The 17,296-nt window shown below is 36.5% G+C and overlaps 1 protein-coding gene across 1 annotated transcript in view; it reads right to left on the bottom strand.

Annotated features, from left to right (window-relative positions):
* Nucleotides 1-2,951, bottom strand: part of IGSF1 (immunoglobulin superfamily member 1) — an 82,355-nt gene extending 79,404 nt beyond the window's left edge. Inside the window, exons 1-2 of the mRNA XM_032474722.1 lie at nt 2,925-2,951; nt 444-1,199 (exon numbers count right to left, since the gene is read on the bottom strand). Of these exons, the coding sequence (XP_032330613.1) occupies nt 444-1,199; nt 2,925-2,951 (783 nt within the window). The remainder of the gene's footprint in view (nt 1-443; nt 1,200-2,924) is intronic.
* Between the last annotated feature and the right edge of the window lie 14,345 nt (nt 2,952-17,296).

The raw sequence follows: 17,296 nt of genomic DNA, 5'->3' as shown, positions 1-17,296 counted from the left end.
TTAAAGCTGTGTGACCTTGGACAAATCACCAAACCTCTCAGGGACTCAGTTTATTTACCTGTAAAATTAAGATAATAATATTTGACTTCCAGAGCTGTGGAGAGGATTCAAGGAATAATCTATTTTAAATTGCTAGAATAATGCCTGAGACATGGTTGGTGGCCAAATAATGTCACCTACCTCTCCTTTTCTTTTCTGTCCTTCCTTTACTGCATGGGACATTATGGAAATCTGGGTGTAGGGAGAGAGAAGAATTATGAAGTCTTCTTGAGAATGTTCCCAAATGCTTCCTTCACATCTTTGTTACTCAAACTGTATATTATAGGGTTAAGCATAGGGATGATCATTGTGTAGAATACAGAGACAAGCCTGTCCCTGCCTATTAAGTACTCAGAGATTGGGCACAAGTAAATGAACACTGTGGTTCCATAGTATAGGCTGACCGCTATCAGGTGGGATGCACAAGTAGAGAATGACTTGTGTTTGCCCTGGGCTGAGGGTATTCTGATGATAGCCAAAAAGACACATGTGTAGGAGGCCAGGACTATTGTCAGGGACACAGTCACATTAAAACCACCACAGGCAAAGAGGAGAAACTGAAGGACCTGTGTGTCAGAGCAGGAGAGTTTTAAAAGGGGAGGGATTTCACAGAAGTAATGAGTGATGACATGGGACTTACAGAAGGTCAAATGAAAGATTGTACTAGTGAGGAGCACCGCATTTGTCAGGCCCACTGCATAGCTGGCAGCCACTAGTTGCAAACAGAGCCTTGGGGACATGATAATATGGTAGAGCAGAGGGTTGCAGATGGCCACATAGCGATCATAGGCCATGGAGGCCAGGAGGAAGAACTCAGTGACCACAAAGATCACAAAGCAGCTTGTCTGGACCACACAACCAGAGAAGGAAATGGTTTGGCAATCAGAGAAAAACACAATCAACATTTTAGGGACTGTGACTGAAGAATAACAGAAATCAATAAAGGATAGTTTACTGAGGAAGAAATACATGGGAGTGTGGAGTCTGGAGCTGACCACAATGAGAACAAGGATGCCCAGGTTTCCAACCACTGTGAATGAATAGATGATGAAGAAGAGGGCAAAGAGGATGGGCTGAAGCTGAGAATCATCAGTGAGGCCCACAAGGAAAAATTCACTCAACTCACTGGCATTGCCTATTCCCAATAGGCAACTGCAGGTCTGCAAGAGGGATATGCATGACAATAATGAGTTCAAGTCCTTAAACAGAGATGTACAGGGTCTGGTCATGGTTACCTAGGACATGACATATTCTGTATGTCAACTATGACAAATGCTTCATCCTTGCTCACCTATTTCTTGCTACCTTCCAGCTAATTGGATACAAAGTTTAAAGGCATGAGGATGGAATATGGAGTCAGAAGAATGGGTCTGAATCTCAGTTTTTGCCACTTATTATCTCTGTGACCTTGGCCTAGTGTCTTAACCTCTCTGAGTCTTCTTTGTTAACAGGGATAAAACATCAGTCTTGTAAGACTGGCTGTAAGGACTAAAGGTGATGATAGGTATATATAGAAATATCTAACAGTGCCTGGGGAAAAGAGCAGGTACTCAATGAATCCTAATTTCCTTTCTCTTTCCCAGCACTGAAACTGTCTTTGACTAAAGTTTAGCCTGAGCATAAAGTCAAGGTCATAAATATTAGGGGACTCTTCAGACTTACTAGCTCTTTCATTATCAGTTGTGTATCTGAGGGACAGCAAGGGATGAGTGGAGGGGAAATATCAAACAATATAATTTAGAAGTAAGAGGGCAAGCTCCAGGGTCAATTATATGTGGGTTAAAATCCAATTCTGTGGCTTACTACCTGCATGACTTTGGGCAAGTTAGTTAACCTGAGTTTCAGTTTCCTCATCTTTAAGATGAGAGTACCAAATATTTCCTACTTCATTAATTTACTGTGAAGATGATAAAATAATTCATGTAAAGCACTTAGCACTGTGTCTGGTACACATTAAGCACGTGGTAAATATTAGCTTTTATCATGATTGGAAACTCCTGGTTTATCTGTTCAAACCACACAGAAGCCCCTTTTACATTCTGCCACTTACCCCTTACTAAGAATCCCTTCCTAACTGAACTCCTGTTATTAATCATTGTGTTGTAGTTCTCCAGTGTGTTGAGGCAGTAAAAAAGGGTGAGACTACTACTCTCATTTAATACTGATTTAGAGAGGGAGAAATCCAAATATCAGGGCATCAAAAGGAAAGGTAAATTGCCCAAAGTTGCCCTATGATTTGGTGTAACTGCCAGAACTTGAACCCAGGTGTCCTGTCTAGAGTATTCCTCCCACTTGGAGGAGGTAACAGCCTCTGACCTCTTTTCTTTCAGAAACATGGAATCCAAGTCCTTATCAGAACACAGGGTGCTGATTCACCTATAGTTTCTTGAGAAATCACAGCGTTGAATTCTGCTCAGGGTCATTTCCATCCTTTCTCTTAATCAGGGAGATTGCCAATCTCTAATTGCCCTTTATTTTAATATTGTGTTTCCTGTTAAGACCTAGGATAGTGGAGGACAAACTATAGCATCGCATAGAGAATTTATATAAGTGGATTTAGAGTCAGAACTCCTGGATTTGAGTTCAGATAACATGCTATTTTTGGCTCTATAGCATTTGGTAAGTCCTTTCTGGGCCACAGTATCTTCATCTGTAAAATGAGCATAATAACACTTGGCCTTCTGAATTTACAAGATTGCTGCAAATATCCTATGACAGTCCATATGAAAATGCTTTGTAAAGTATAATAATAGTCAGGGCAAATACTCAGAAAGCATGCACTGGGATAGCCAGGTCAACTTTTTAAAAAGTTCTATCACCATTGTTAAATTGCACCTATAGAGCCCCCTCCTCCCTGGGTGCTCCCCTGACACCTGCCAACCCACCTTGGCTTTCACAACACTTGCTTCCATCTTCTTGTGGCCTCCAAGTCAGACCCTGGAAGAGAAAGCTGGATTAGCTTCTAGCAACCTGTAAGTAAATGCCTGGTGCCCTTCTGCCTCCTGAGGCTGTGGCTGCCTGCTTTTGGCTGGTGTTCCATTAAAGTCACTTTTATGGCCATCTTTGGGAACTGAAATTTCCACAGAACATAGTATTGGTTGTTTAAATTTTAAATAAATTATCTTGAGTATTAATAGATACCATTAATAAAGTACCTAATATGTGCCACACATTATGCTGGGTGATTGACATAAATCATTTTATTTAATCTTTTAATCACCTTAGCACGTAACTACTATTATCATTTCCATCTTACAAACCTGGTAACTTAGGATCAGAGTGTTTCAATGCCTTGCTCAAGATCTCATAGCTGTTAAGTTGCAGAATCTATATTCAAGTATGGTTCTGCAATATTCTAATGCTATTGTTGTATCCATGCTGTCTTTTCTAAATATAGAGTCATACAATTAGAGATTGTTAAAGTTTTTTTCAAGGGATTTACAAATACATCCTTTCTTTGTTATCATGCTAACCTTGGAAATAATCAAGGTGGTTTCTCTTAATTTTATAGGCAATGAATGCAAGCTACCAAAAAGTTATGTACATTATTTTTCAGCATTCATTCACTCAACTAATATTCACTGGATGCTTGGGGGTGTTTCTGGCAATGTGATAGGCCTTGGGGTACTCTCATGAACTTTACAACCTAAAAGAAAAGACATGAGCAGCCAACAAACGAATAAATAATTTTTGGTTAATAACATTATGAAGAAAATAAAAACAAGCTAATGGAATAGAGAGAGCTCAGAGTTTGGAAAGGCAACGTTAGGTAGAGTGAAGGGGAACACCTATCTATGGAGTTGATGTTAAGAACTAGAATATGAATAGACAGAAGCTAGCCATACAAATATCCAGAGAATACTCAGATGTTTAGTTACATTGTCAGGAGTAGAACCGAGGTCTAAATTCTACCCAGAGCTACTGTCTCCAGTTGGAAGAATGGTACACGTAGAAGTTAACTGGGAATGACTGGATATCTGGGACATTCAAACTTTTATCCTGTCCTTTATCACCCACCTTTACTCTTTGAACGTCTCTAGAAGTCACAAATATTCACCAGTTACTTTTCTGTTTCTGTGCTTATTCAAAATGCTTCAGGCCTGCATCAGTGGTTGGGCTTTTTCCAGATGTTCCCTTGGCAGGCATAGATAAGTTTGTGTGCCCACAATAGTAAAGCCTCTGGAATTAAGCTCCAAGTTATATTTCCCTCCCCACCTCTCCCTCCAGGTTTGGCCATTTCTATGTAATTGGTAGTATCATTAATATTGCAAAATTTCTGTCTTCTTGACTGGTCTCCTGAGATGCTGAAGAAAGTAAGCCCAAGGGCTGAGCAGCTGTAACATCCAAGATGGCTGAAACAGTAAGCAGAGCCATCCCCAATGGGGTGTTTCCACTGAATTATACTGAGAGTTTGGGGGCTTGTAGTCACCACTGAGATGTTCTGGAAACAGTTGGAAGAATCAAATTGACTGTGAGATATATTGTGTTATAAACTTTTAATCTAAAATACATTCTTAATCATATTAAAAAGTCTTAGCCACAATTAAAATACCAGTTGTTTCCCCTAAACATATGAATCCTAAGAATTAGAGATAAATGACCAATACAGAAGATTGTAGTAAGGATAAATTTCTCATTTCATGATTTGTCATATTACCTTGTTTACTCAGCTCTCTACTCTGATTATAAACTATAAATAACTTAACATCAAAGAATTATTTAATTAGTTTTTATGTGGTGAGTAAAGTCTCTGAGTGCCACTCAGTGTTCTAATAAAATACTTTTGTACCTGAAATGTATGTGGTGGCCAACTGCCTGGTACCATACTGTTTCATTTTTATCAGACCAGGTTTGGATTGTGGAAGATTTGTTTCTATGCATTTCTTTTATTTTTCCATTCAGTAAATGTTTATTATATATCTATCATGTGCCCGTCATTGTGCTAGGAGCTAGGAATACAAAATCAATAGTAAATTAATATCCCCTACGTACTCTCCATTCCCACTCCCCAATATATGCACACATGTGAGTGTACTCACACACACACACACACGTGTGCGTGTGCACAGTCGCTCATTTGGGAGGCCAAAGCAGTCTTAATTTCGTTGGTGCTGGCTCATTAACAGCTTTTATAGAAAATACCAAGTTATTATGCATTTTAAGGGCTAAAGCTATTGATTTTAAAGCAAGAAAATTGTTTAAAAAGTAGACTTTATAGACATGTCTATTGTGGGTAGATTCATTTAATTCTGTTGCTCAACTCTGCAGATTTTTGTAGCCATTTAAAGGAGAAATTATTATTTTCTTCAAGTTAAACTGTGGTATATTAGGTGACATTTGAACCAGTTTATGAGCTTCTGCTGTGGCATAATGGGCTGATTCCACGTATTGTAGAACACTGTCCCCAAATTTAATTATTTTGGGGCATCACCACAACATAAGGTAAAATGAGTCATTTTGTTCATCACGACTGCAGCCTTTGCTGAAATGCAAGTTATGGGATAACAACTTAAAGGCTAACTCATTAATGCTCAGGGATGAATAAGGTAATGTGCCAGAAAACCAAATTGGTGCCTGAATATTTTCATCTAGAGACCTGTATCTCTTTCCCATGTTGTGATATATTAATGGGGATGTCTTTATCCATTGTCACTGCCTCTAGACATTTGAATAACACAGATGCAATGCCTTCTGGGCACTCAGCCCTGTGCACTATCAATTTCTCAAACTCCAAAGATCTTTCAATGGCTAGAAGCAAAATTCTGATGGTGCCATAAAGTGACTAATTTATAAGGGTTCTAATGATGTCATCACTGTTGTCCCTGATTTTTTTCTGTAGGTATTTTACTAGTGAGCTCTGAGCCATCCCTAACTATTTGATAGGGGCAATGTAGTAAATTAGTCCTCTAAATTGTGAAGGCTCTAGATTTATGTCTATCTGAAAGCATTTCCTTCCTTACAATGTTGAAGTTGGTGATCTTTCTAACATTAATTTGTTTCTCCATTTGTGAGAATGGAGAATTTCTGGAGGACGTGAGGAACAGGCTTTATGATACCCAAACATGTTTCCCCTTTTTGTATTACTGTGTTGTATTACTGCTTGACAAAGGAATCACCTATCCTGGTGACAAATCCTGAGGAATGTCCTTTCACCAGTCTCCAGTGAATGAGGGCAGAGGATCCATCTTCACAGAACCTGGAACATTAATATCCTCCTTGAAATGAGTGTCCCCCCTTAGTTATGATGTCATCCTGGCCATTTGCTGTCTGAAATGAAAATTTCTCTAACTTTTCTGAATGTATATTGTGTAGCACAAAAGTTACACTTTCATGCACATATTTTTAAAAGATTTATTTAACTAGTCAGTACAAGGAACTGTGTTAAATTCAAAAACAAAATTTTATGTTATTCTTACAACAACTTTATAGGGTAGGTACTATGTTTATTTCTACAGATGAAGAAGTTGAAGCTCAGAGAAAGTAAGTAAATTTCCCAGGATCACACAGATGATATGTAACTAAGCCAGGAATGTTTCCCAGGTTCTTCTGACTACAATCTATCAATCTATGTTATTTTTGCCATAGCACACTGAAAATCATCTTTTAACAACTTATTTGCTAATCTGCTCAGCCTTTTTCTTTAAAACTGATGATTCTCAACACTAGTTGCACATTAAAATCACCTGGGAGCTTAAAAATATACCATACCTAGGTTTCATTCTCAGATTCTGATCTAACTGGTCTGCAGTGTGGCATGGGCATCCATATTTTAAAAAATCTTCCCAGGTGACACTAATGTATTGTCATCGTTTTATGCTGAGTTCCTTTTCCTGCTTCCTTTTTACAGGCAGCATACTTAACCTTAGCTGCCTGATTCTTTACCAGGTCTGAGGAAGAATTTAGAGCTTTCACTTAATACAATCAGGAAAGGGTCTTTTCACAATGGTTAGGGACTAATCCTTTGAATCTTCATAATTGCTTCCTTACCTACCAAATCTTGATCATCACTGAAAAGTTGAACTGTAATCTTGGATAAACCCAAGGAATCTTATGAAGGAAACACATTTCAGGAGTGACTTTAAACATCATCTTCATTGCTTCCCTACAAGGATATCTGGAGAGACATATCCTTCATCACAATTCTCAAAGTTACAAGGTACCTTCATTGAGGGGTGCTCTTTCTCTTTTTTTTATACACAAACTTTTATTGAACACCTATATGTGCCAGGAACTGTTAGTTCTTAATTTGGGTGATAACTCCCTTATAAAGGGCTCTTGGAATTGTGTGGAAGTTTTTTTTTTTTTTTTTGATTGTGAAAATAACTGTGAAGAAATACTGATATTGTTCTAGGTGGCCAGGAATGTTAAATGTTCTATAATGCTCAAAAGAGTCTTGTGCAATTCTTAAGAAAAGAATTTTCTCCCTCCAAATACCAACAGCACATTTACTGAGAAATAATAATATGTAATCCAGGTCTGACATATGACTTCTTTCCACTTCAATGACAGCGGTTATGATCACCATCATCCTATTCCCACTGAGGCTTTTTAAAAGACTTTTCAGTCAGTCAATTTGAGAGTCAGCTACTATCAAGCCATCATTGCACATTGAATCTTTAACATTCACCATGTAAAAGGAAAACACTCTTTAATTTCAGAGAGCTCATAATCTAGTTGGAGAGACAAAATATACACTTGTGAAAAACATTTAAAAATATTCCCCAAACAACATACTAACTAGTACATATATCATGCCAAAAGGAGGGTGGTATAATGAAAAGAGTATAATCTTCAGAGTCAGACAAAACTCTGTTCAAATTCTGACCACAAAGTTTTATTCTTGTGTGATCTTGAGCACAGTACTCAACATCTCTGAGTGTCAGTTTTCTAATCTGTAAAATGAGATAATTGCCTTACAGAGTTTAAATAAGTATTACAAATAATTGTCCACTACAGCACTTGTAACATAGAAAGTGCTCAGTAAACAGTATTCCCTAGTGTTAAAACATAATATAATAAAAAGTGTTTGAACATCATCAACCAACTGGAACTAATTGATATTTATAGAATACTCCACTCAACAATAACAGATAGACCATATCTTGGGTCATACACCAAACAAACCATAACACAACTGAAAATACTTGAAACCATATAAAGTATGGTGTTTGACTATAATTGATTAAAACTAGGAAGCAATAATAGAAAAAAGAGAAAGAAAATTTCCAGTCATTAGGAAATTAAACCACCTAAATAATCCATGAATCATAGAAGTCTCAAAGGAAATTAGAAACTATTTGGAATGGAATTAAAATGCACCATACCAAAATTTGTGGAATTTAGTTAAAGCACTACTTAGAAATGTATAGAATTAAAATTGTGTATCAGAAAATGAGAAAAATCTCAAATCATTTATTTAAGTAGTTGCCTTAGGAAATTACTAAAATAATAGCAGATTAAACCATAATCAAGCAAAAGGAAGCAAGTAATAAAAAGTATAATGAATATTTTTAAAGGAAGAAAGAAAGAAAACAAATGAAACTAAAGCTGGTACTTTGAAAAGATTAATAAAATTGATAATTCTCTGGTAAGACAGAAAAGAGAAGGAGAAAACACAAATTTTCAGTATCAGGAGTGAAAGAGATATGTTACTACAGACCCTGCAGACATTAAAAGGAAAATAAGGGAATGCTATGAACAATTCTACACAGAGAAATTCGACAGCTTAAATGAAGTCACCAACTCCTCAAAAGTGAAATTATCAAAACTTATCAGAGATTAAATACATAACCTGAATAGTCCTTTAACTTTTGTACAAATTCATTTCATAGCTTAAACTCTTCTGAAAAATGTATCTCCAGGTCCAGATAGTTTCACTAGTGACATCTACTACATTAAAGAAGATACAACACCAATCTATTCCAGAAAATAGCAGTAAACACTTTCTGACTTACTTTATGATTCAGCATTACTGTGATACTAAAACTACACAAAAATAATGCAAAAAAAGTAAAACTGCAAACCAATATCACTCATGCACATAGATACAAAAAATCCTCAAAAAATATTGGAAAGATGAAAGCAGCAATACCTAAAAAGAGTAAAACATGACAGCCAATTGGGGTTTATACTGGGAATGCAAGGCCAGTTTAATATTTTTAAAAAATCAGTCAGATCAATTGATATTATCTGCCATTTTAGCAGTCTAAAGAAGAAGATAAAAGCCCACTTGGTCACATCAATAGACGCAGTAAATATTTGACAAAATAAAACATCCATTCGTGATTTTTTTTAAAAAAACTAAGCAAAAAACCCCAAAAGGAAGCAGAAGGAAGGAAATAACAAAGATCAGGGAGGAAATAAACAAAATAGAGATTAAAAAAACCATAGAAAAAATCAATCAAACCAAAAGCTGTTTTTTTTAAAGAGTAAATAAAATCGACAAACCTCTGGCAAAACTCACAAAGAAGAAAAAAGAGAGAGCACAAATAAGCAAAATAAGAAAGGAAAATGGAGAAATTACAACAAATAATATAGAAATACAGAAAATCATAGAAGAATATTATGAAAAACTATATGGAACCAAAATGGGTAACCCAGAGGAGATGGACAAGTTTCTGGAAACATACAGTCCACCAAGACTGAATCAAGAAGAAACTGACCACTTGAATAAACTGATAACTAGAAATGAAATTGAAATAGCAATAAGAAAACCTCCCTACAAATAAAAGTCCAGGAACGGACGACTTCACTGGGGAATTCTACCAAACATACAAAGAAGAACTCATACCAGTCCTTCTCAAACTCATTCTATGAAGCTACCATCACCCTGATACCAAACCAGGCAAAGACACCACCAAAAAGAGAATTACAGACCAGTATCACTGATGAACATAGATGCAAAAATCCTTACCAAAATACTAGCAAATAGAATGCAACAGCACATAAAAAAGATTATACATCATGACCAAGTGGGGTTCATCCCAGGGACACAAGGGTGGTTCAACATATGCAAATCAATCAATGTAATACATCACATCAACAAGAGAAAGGACAAAACCCACATGATCATCTCAATAGATGCAGAAAAAGCATTTGATAAAATTCAACACCCATTTATGATAAAAACTCTCACCAAAGTGGGTATAGAGGGAACATATCTCAACATAATAAAAGCTATATATGACAAGCTTACAGCCAGCATAGTACTCAACGGTGAAAAACTCACAAGCTTCCCACTAAAATCTGGGACAAGACAAGGTTGCCCACTATCACCACTCCTATTCAACATAGTGCTGGAAGTCCTAGCCACAGCAATCAGGCAAGAGAGAGAAATAAAAGGGATCCAAATTGAAAAAGAAGAAGTAAAAGTGTCACTATATACAGATGACATGATACTACATATAGAAAACCCTAAAAGGTCCACAGGAAAACTACTAGAGCTGATCGAAGAATTCAGCAAGGTAGCAGGTTACAAGATTAACGTTCAAAAATCAGTTGCATTTCTTTACACTAACAATGAATCAACAGAAAAAGAAAATAAAGAAACAATCCCCTTTAAAATAGCACACAAAGTAATAAATACCTCGGAGTAAATCTAACCAAGTCGGTCAAAGACTTATACATGGAAAACTATACAACACTGATTAAGGAAATTAAAGGAGACTTAAAACAATGGTAAGATATCCCATGCTCTTGGATTGGAAGAATCAATACTGTTAAAATGGTCATACTGACCAAGGCAATCTACAAATTTGATGCAATCCCTATCAAATTACCCAGGACATATTTCACAGAAGTAGAACAAATCATAATAAAATTTATACGGAACCACAAAAGACATAGAATTGCCAAAGCAATCCTGCAGAGAAAGAAAGAGGCTGGAGGAATAACCACCCACCCCAGACTTCAGACAATACTATAGAGCTACAGCAATCAAGACAGCATGGTGTTGGTACAAAACAGACAAATAGACCAATGGAACAGAATAGAGAGCCCAAAAGTGAACCCACAAACTTTTGGTCAACTAATCTTTGACAAAGGAAGCAAGAATATGCAATGGAATAAAGACAGCCTCTTCAGCAAATGGTGTCGAGAAAACTGGACAGCAGCACGTAAAGCAATGAAGCTAGAACACTCCCTTACACCATACAAAAAAATAAACTCAAAATGGATCAAAGACTTAAACATAAGACAAGATACAATAAATAAACCTCCTAGAAGAAAACATAGGCAAAACATTATCTCACATACATCTCAGAAATGTTCTCATAGGGGAGTCTACCCATGCAATAGAAATGAAAGCAAGAGTAAACAAATGGGACCTAATGAAACTTACAAGCTTCTGCACAGCAAAGGAAACCATAAGTAAAACAAAAAGACAACCTATGGAATGGGAGAAAATTTTTGCAAATGAAACTGACAAAGGCTTGAGCTCCAGAATATATAAGCAGCTCATATGACTTGATAAGAAAAAAACAAACAACCCAATCCAAAAATGGGCAAAAGACCTAAAGAAGCAATTCTCCAAGGAAGAACTACAAATGATCAATAGGCACATGAAAAAATGCTCAATATCACTAATTAACAGAAAAATGCAAATCAAAACTACAATGAGGTATCACCTCACACCAGTCAGAATGGCCATCATTCAAAAATCCACAAATGAAAAATGCTGGAGAAGCTGTGGAGGAAAGGGAACCCTCCTTCACTGCTGGTGGAAATGCAGTTTGGTGCAGCCACTGTGGAAAACAGTATGGAGATTCCTCAAAAGACTAGGAATAGACATTACCATATGACCCAGGAATCCCGCTCCTGGGCATATATCCAGAAGGAACCCTACTTCAGGAAGACACCTGCACCCCAATTTTCATAGCAGCATGATTTACAATAGCCAAGACATGCAAATGGCATTATGTTGTTGGTTTTTATTGCTGAATAGTACTCCATTGTATAAATATACCACATCTTCTTTTTTTTAAAAACATTTTTCATTGATTTATAATCATTTTACAACGTTGTGTCAAATTCCAGTGTAGAGCACAATTTTTCCGTCATACATGAACACGTATACATTCATTGTCACATTTTTTTCCGCTAAGAGCTACCACAATATCTTGTAAATTTTTCCTTGTGCTATACAGTATAATCTTGTTTATCTTTTCTGCATTTTAAAATCCCAAACTGTCCCTTCCCACCCTCCGCCCCCTTGTCAACCACAAGTCTGTATTCTATGTCTATGAGTCTGTTTCTGTTTTGTATTTATGTTTTGTTTGTTTTGTTTTGTTTTGTTTTTAGATTCCTCATATAAGCGATCGCATATGGTATTTTTCTTTCTCTTTCTGACTTACTTCACTTAGAATGACATTCTCCAGGGACATCCGTGTTGCTGCAAATGGCGTTATGTTGTCTGTTTTTGTGGCTGAGTAGTATTCCATCATATAAATATACCACTTCTTCTTTATTCAGTCATCTGTTGATGGACATTTAGGGTGTTTCCATGTCTTGGCTATTGTAAATAGTGCTGCTATGAACATTGGGGTGCAGGTGTCATTTTGAAGTAGGGTTCCTTCTGGATATATGCCCAGGAGTGGGATTCCTGGGTCATATGGTAAGTCTATTCCTAGACTTTTGAGGAATCTCCATAATGTTTTCCACAGTGGCTTTCCTTGCTTCCCTCTCCCACTCTTAATGATTTACATGTCTTCTTTTACAATTTTGTGTTTATTCTTTTTATAATTCATGGCAGTTATCTCCTTTCCCGTTATGAGTTTCTCATTTTGTAGCATCTTGCTTCTTTTCTATTTAGAGTAGACTTGTCAATATTTCTTTTAGCATGGGTTTAGTACTGCTAAACTCTTTTAGTTTTTGCTTGTCTCTGAAGTTCTTTATCTCTCCTTCTATCCTAAAGGATAGCCTTGCTGGATAGAGTATCCTAGGCTGCATCTTTTTTTCATTCAGGACTTTGAATATATCTTGCCACTCCCTTCTGGCCTGTGGTGTTTGTGTAGGGGAATCAGCTGAGAGCCTTATAGGGAGTCCCTTGTAACTCACTCTTTGTTTTTCTCTTGCTGCCTTTAGGATCCTTTCTTTATCCTTTTCTCCTACCAGATTTTTGGTGTCTTTGTCTTTCAAAGAGGGCAGTGTTCTGTCGGAGTTCAGCAGGTGCTCTGGTTGGCTGAGTAGGTCCATAGATGTGAGTTTTGGTGTATTTGTGGAAGAGGGTAAGCTACAAGCATCCTTCTACTCCACCATCTTGCTTCTCTCGCCTACAATTTTTTTAAACATTTTTTATTGAGTTATAGTCATTTTACATGTTGTGTCAAATTCCAGTGCAGAGCACAATTTTTCAGTTATACATGACCATACGTACATTCTTTGTCACATTTTTTTCACTGTGAGCTACCACAAGATCATGTATATATTTCCCTGTGCTATACAGTATAATCTTGTTTATCTATTCTACATATGCCTGTCAGTATTTGCAAATTTTGAATTCCCAGTCTGTTCCTTCCCACCCCCACCCTCTTGGCAACCACAAGTTTCTATTCTATGTCTATGAGTCTGTTTCTGTTTGGTATTTATGTTCTTTTTTTTTTTTTTTTTTTTTTTTAGATTCCACTTATGAGTGATCTCATATGGTATTTTTCTTTCTCTTTCCGGCTTACTTCACTTAGAATGCCATTCTCCAGGGACATCTATATTGCTGCAAATGGCCTTATGTTGTCAATTTTTATGGCTGAATAGTATTCCATTGTATAAATATACCACATCTTTTTTATCCCATCATCTGTTGATGGACATTTAGGCTGTTTCCATGTCTTGACTATTGTAAATAGTTCTCCTATGAACATTGGGGTGCAGGTGTCTTTTTAAAGTAAGGTTCCTTCTGGATATATGCCCAGGAGAAGGATTCCTGGGTCATATGGTAAGTCTATTCCTAGTCTTCATATATCCGACAAAAGACTTTTATCTAGGATATACAAATAACTGAAAACTCAATAGTAAAACAACAACAATAACACAAATTTAAAAATAGACCAAAGGCATGAGGAGATACTTGACTGAAGAGGATATACAGATAGAAAAAATAAGTACAGGTGAAGATATTTAACATTATTAGCCATTAGGTGGATGTAAATTAAATCGAAGATTAGATAACACTACACACTTATTAAAATGTCTTTAAAAACACTGGGATACTAGTCTAGTGAGGATGTGGAGCAACTGGAATTCTTATACATTGCTTTGGGAATGCAAAATGGTATAGCCACTCTAGAAAACATATTGGAAGTTTCTTTTCATGTTACACGTACACCTACCATAGCAATTGTACTCTTGATAATTTTTCTTAGGGAAATGAGAGCTTATATTCAGATAAAAATCTATATACATTTGCTTATACTAGCTTTATTGATAATAGTGAAAAACTGGAAACAATCTAAATGTCCTTCAATGGATTAGTGGTGGAACAAACTGTTGTATAACCATACAATGGAATATTATTCAGCAAAACAAAAAAACAAACAAAAATTTTCTCCTCTGGAAGCTCTTACAGCTTCTGACAAACGCATATAGATGTAAAGGGCTTACAGCCAACAGAATAAAGGCATTTGACTATATGTAAAAGGAGGTCAAGATAATTATGATTATCATGTTGTGGATGAGGCCTTCTAGTGGCAGAATGGAAGGACTTGGAAAATAGAGAAACATGAGCCAGAGAGAAAGTCATTGGGTATTTATGAAGTATCTTCTGAGCTCATGCAGTGCACTATCCTAGTAATGTTGACGGTGAACTTAAAATTTATTGTATAAAAAGGAAATGTGCTAAGTGATTGCAGGAGGATATTAGGTACCAGTCATGCCAGGCTTATAGATGAAGTACATTTATAACAAGTTGAGTGTAAAGTGAATAGCCTACCATACATAAAATCATATTTTCTCACTGACTTCCATTATGACTGGAGAGATGTAAGATTTTTATTTTGCCTCAGCTAAAATAAACATCACATTTCAGGTTCCAAATTGTGTATTCAGAAAGCATGCTGCCTTTGTTGCTATATATGAGGTTTAAGGCTTTCACAATCTCTGTCGAGCAAGTTTAAATGGTCAATCAAGCCACTTAAAATTTCAAGATTTTTTAAAGCACCCTATGACTGATATGCCACCAAGCTAATCCCCATTTGATGAACATTTTTCCTGATATCAGGTTAGAAATATGTGGTGCAAACAGGGAACTATATTCAGTATCTTGCAATAACCTTTAATAAAAAAGAATATGAAAATGAATATATGTATGTATATGCATGACTGGGACATTGTGCTGTACACCAGAAATTGACACATTGTAACTGACTTTACTTCAATTTTTAAAAACTAAAAGCTTAAATGGAAATGTATATAAAAAAAGAAATATGTAGTACAAAGAGTAAAAGCTTTGGAAACAGACATAAGAAGGTTACCAGCACTACTACACCATCTGTGTGACCTTGGGATTTAACCTATTTAAACCTCAGTTTCTTTTGTAATTGGACTTTGTTTCCATGGGATCATAATACATAAGGAACCAGCTATGCTATTGAAGGAGCTAGTACAAGTCTGTACCTATACAAGTCATGTAGAATTTTTGAGATTCATCAGAAATAATAAAACAAGCCCTTATTTGCATGCACCTCTTACTTTTAAGCAAATCTTTCATTAATAGTAGTGTATTAAAAGAAATGCCTCTGATATGAAATGTGTTTCTTCATTGAACTTCATAAAATGTATAAATATTCTGCATTAAGGGAATATATACAAATGTGGTTTACTTTTAATTATTTAATGAGGTAAAATTTTACTTTTACCTCAAAACCTCAAAAATTTCATCTGAGCAAGTGGAAGAATGATGGATGGAATTCTGAAAAAATTCTGTCAAAACTTTGTTCTTCAGATCTTTTAATTTGGCATGGAGATGACCTCAGTGTAGAACCAGAAAATATCCTCTCTCTCTTCCCAGGAAGTAACCACCTCAAGATCATGGGGTGGGGGCACAGGCTGAGAAGAGTCATATTGGAGTTAGTGAATTCAGAGAGTTCAAAGCTGGAAGTCATGTTTCAGAAATAACCTTGAACTTGGGAGGAATATCACCAGAGTAAGCAGGAGTAGGGGCTGAAGAAGGGGAGGTGGAATATAAGATCTGAGAGTTGATGGTTTTAATGTATAGTTTTCTTCAACCAAATTTCAATGAAATCTCTTGAACTAGTGACAAGGGAGAATAGAGAGCCACAGATGGTGACATAGTCATCATAGGCCATTCAAATCAAGAGAAATAACTCTGTGATGCACAACATGCTGAAGATGTTCGTCTGTGCTTCAAGATCTCAGAAAAATAAGAATGGTCCAGGCTTGGAAAACATCTTTGCTAGGACTCTGAGAATGGAGAAAGTAAATGGCAAAAATCTAGGCAAAGCTGAAAGATAAACTGAGACTGACTCCCATGAAAATGACCATGTACAGGTTTTCCATCATGATGATAGTATATAAGAGAATGAATAGTCCAAAGAGAGGGTTTAAACTAAAGGTAATGCTAAGGAGGATCAGTCATCCATTGGAGAAGGAACTTTGCCACTGTACTGATTTCTGATTTCCCTCCAATGGTTTCCAAGTGGCATCTAAGACAGAACTCCCAAGGCATACACTTAGGGATCTGGACAGGAATCTAATCTGAGAGACCTTCTGGGTCAGTACCTTGCCTTCAGGTTGGTGAGAGGCCCAACTTGTGATTGCCAATACTAACTCTAATATTTGTTTAAAATCACTGGTCTTTTACGGCATAAAAATGTTCTTAACTCAACATTTATTTACATTTATGGATCATTTAAAATTCCTTCTGGGAAGGACTGGTCACCAAATTATGGGAAGGGACAGGGAAACTGAGTGAAGCTGGAAAAAGAAGGCTGTAGAACGCAGGAAATTGTAAAGAGACCAGGTATACTGCATCCTCCACTCTTGCCTTTTTTCCTTGCTGTAACTTCCATCTTGGCATAGATAGCAAGAATGGGGTCTGATCTGAGGCCTGATTTTGTTGTAGCTTTTGCTTAATAATCAAAACTCAAAGGATAAGTACCCTCGGAATCAGTTTTGCTTCTGTTTCTCAGCCATGAAGCAAAGTTCTCACTGTGTCACTCCCTTCTCAATATACTCATATGTCTTTCCATTCTTACTAGATCAAGTTCCCACTTCACAGACCGACACTCTAGGCTCTTTTCCACAACCC

This window comes from Camelus ferus, chromosome X (genome assembly GCF_009834535.1).
Source record: "Camelus ferus isolate YT-003-E chromosome X, BCGSAC_Cfer_1.0, whole genome shotgun sequence".
In the NCBI taxonomy this organism is placed as follows: Eukaryota; Metazoa; Chordata; class Mammalia; order Artiodactyla; family Camelidae; genus Camelus; species Camelus ferus.
Note: the sequence above shows the minus strand (reverse complement) of the source record. Positions and strands in the feature narration are given on the sequence as shown.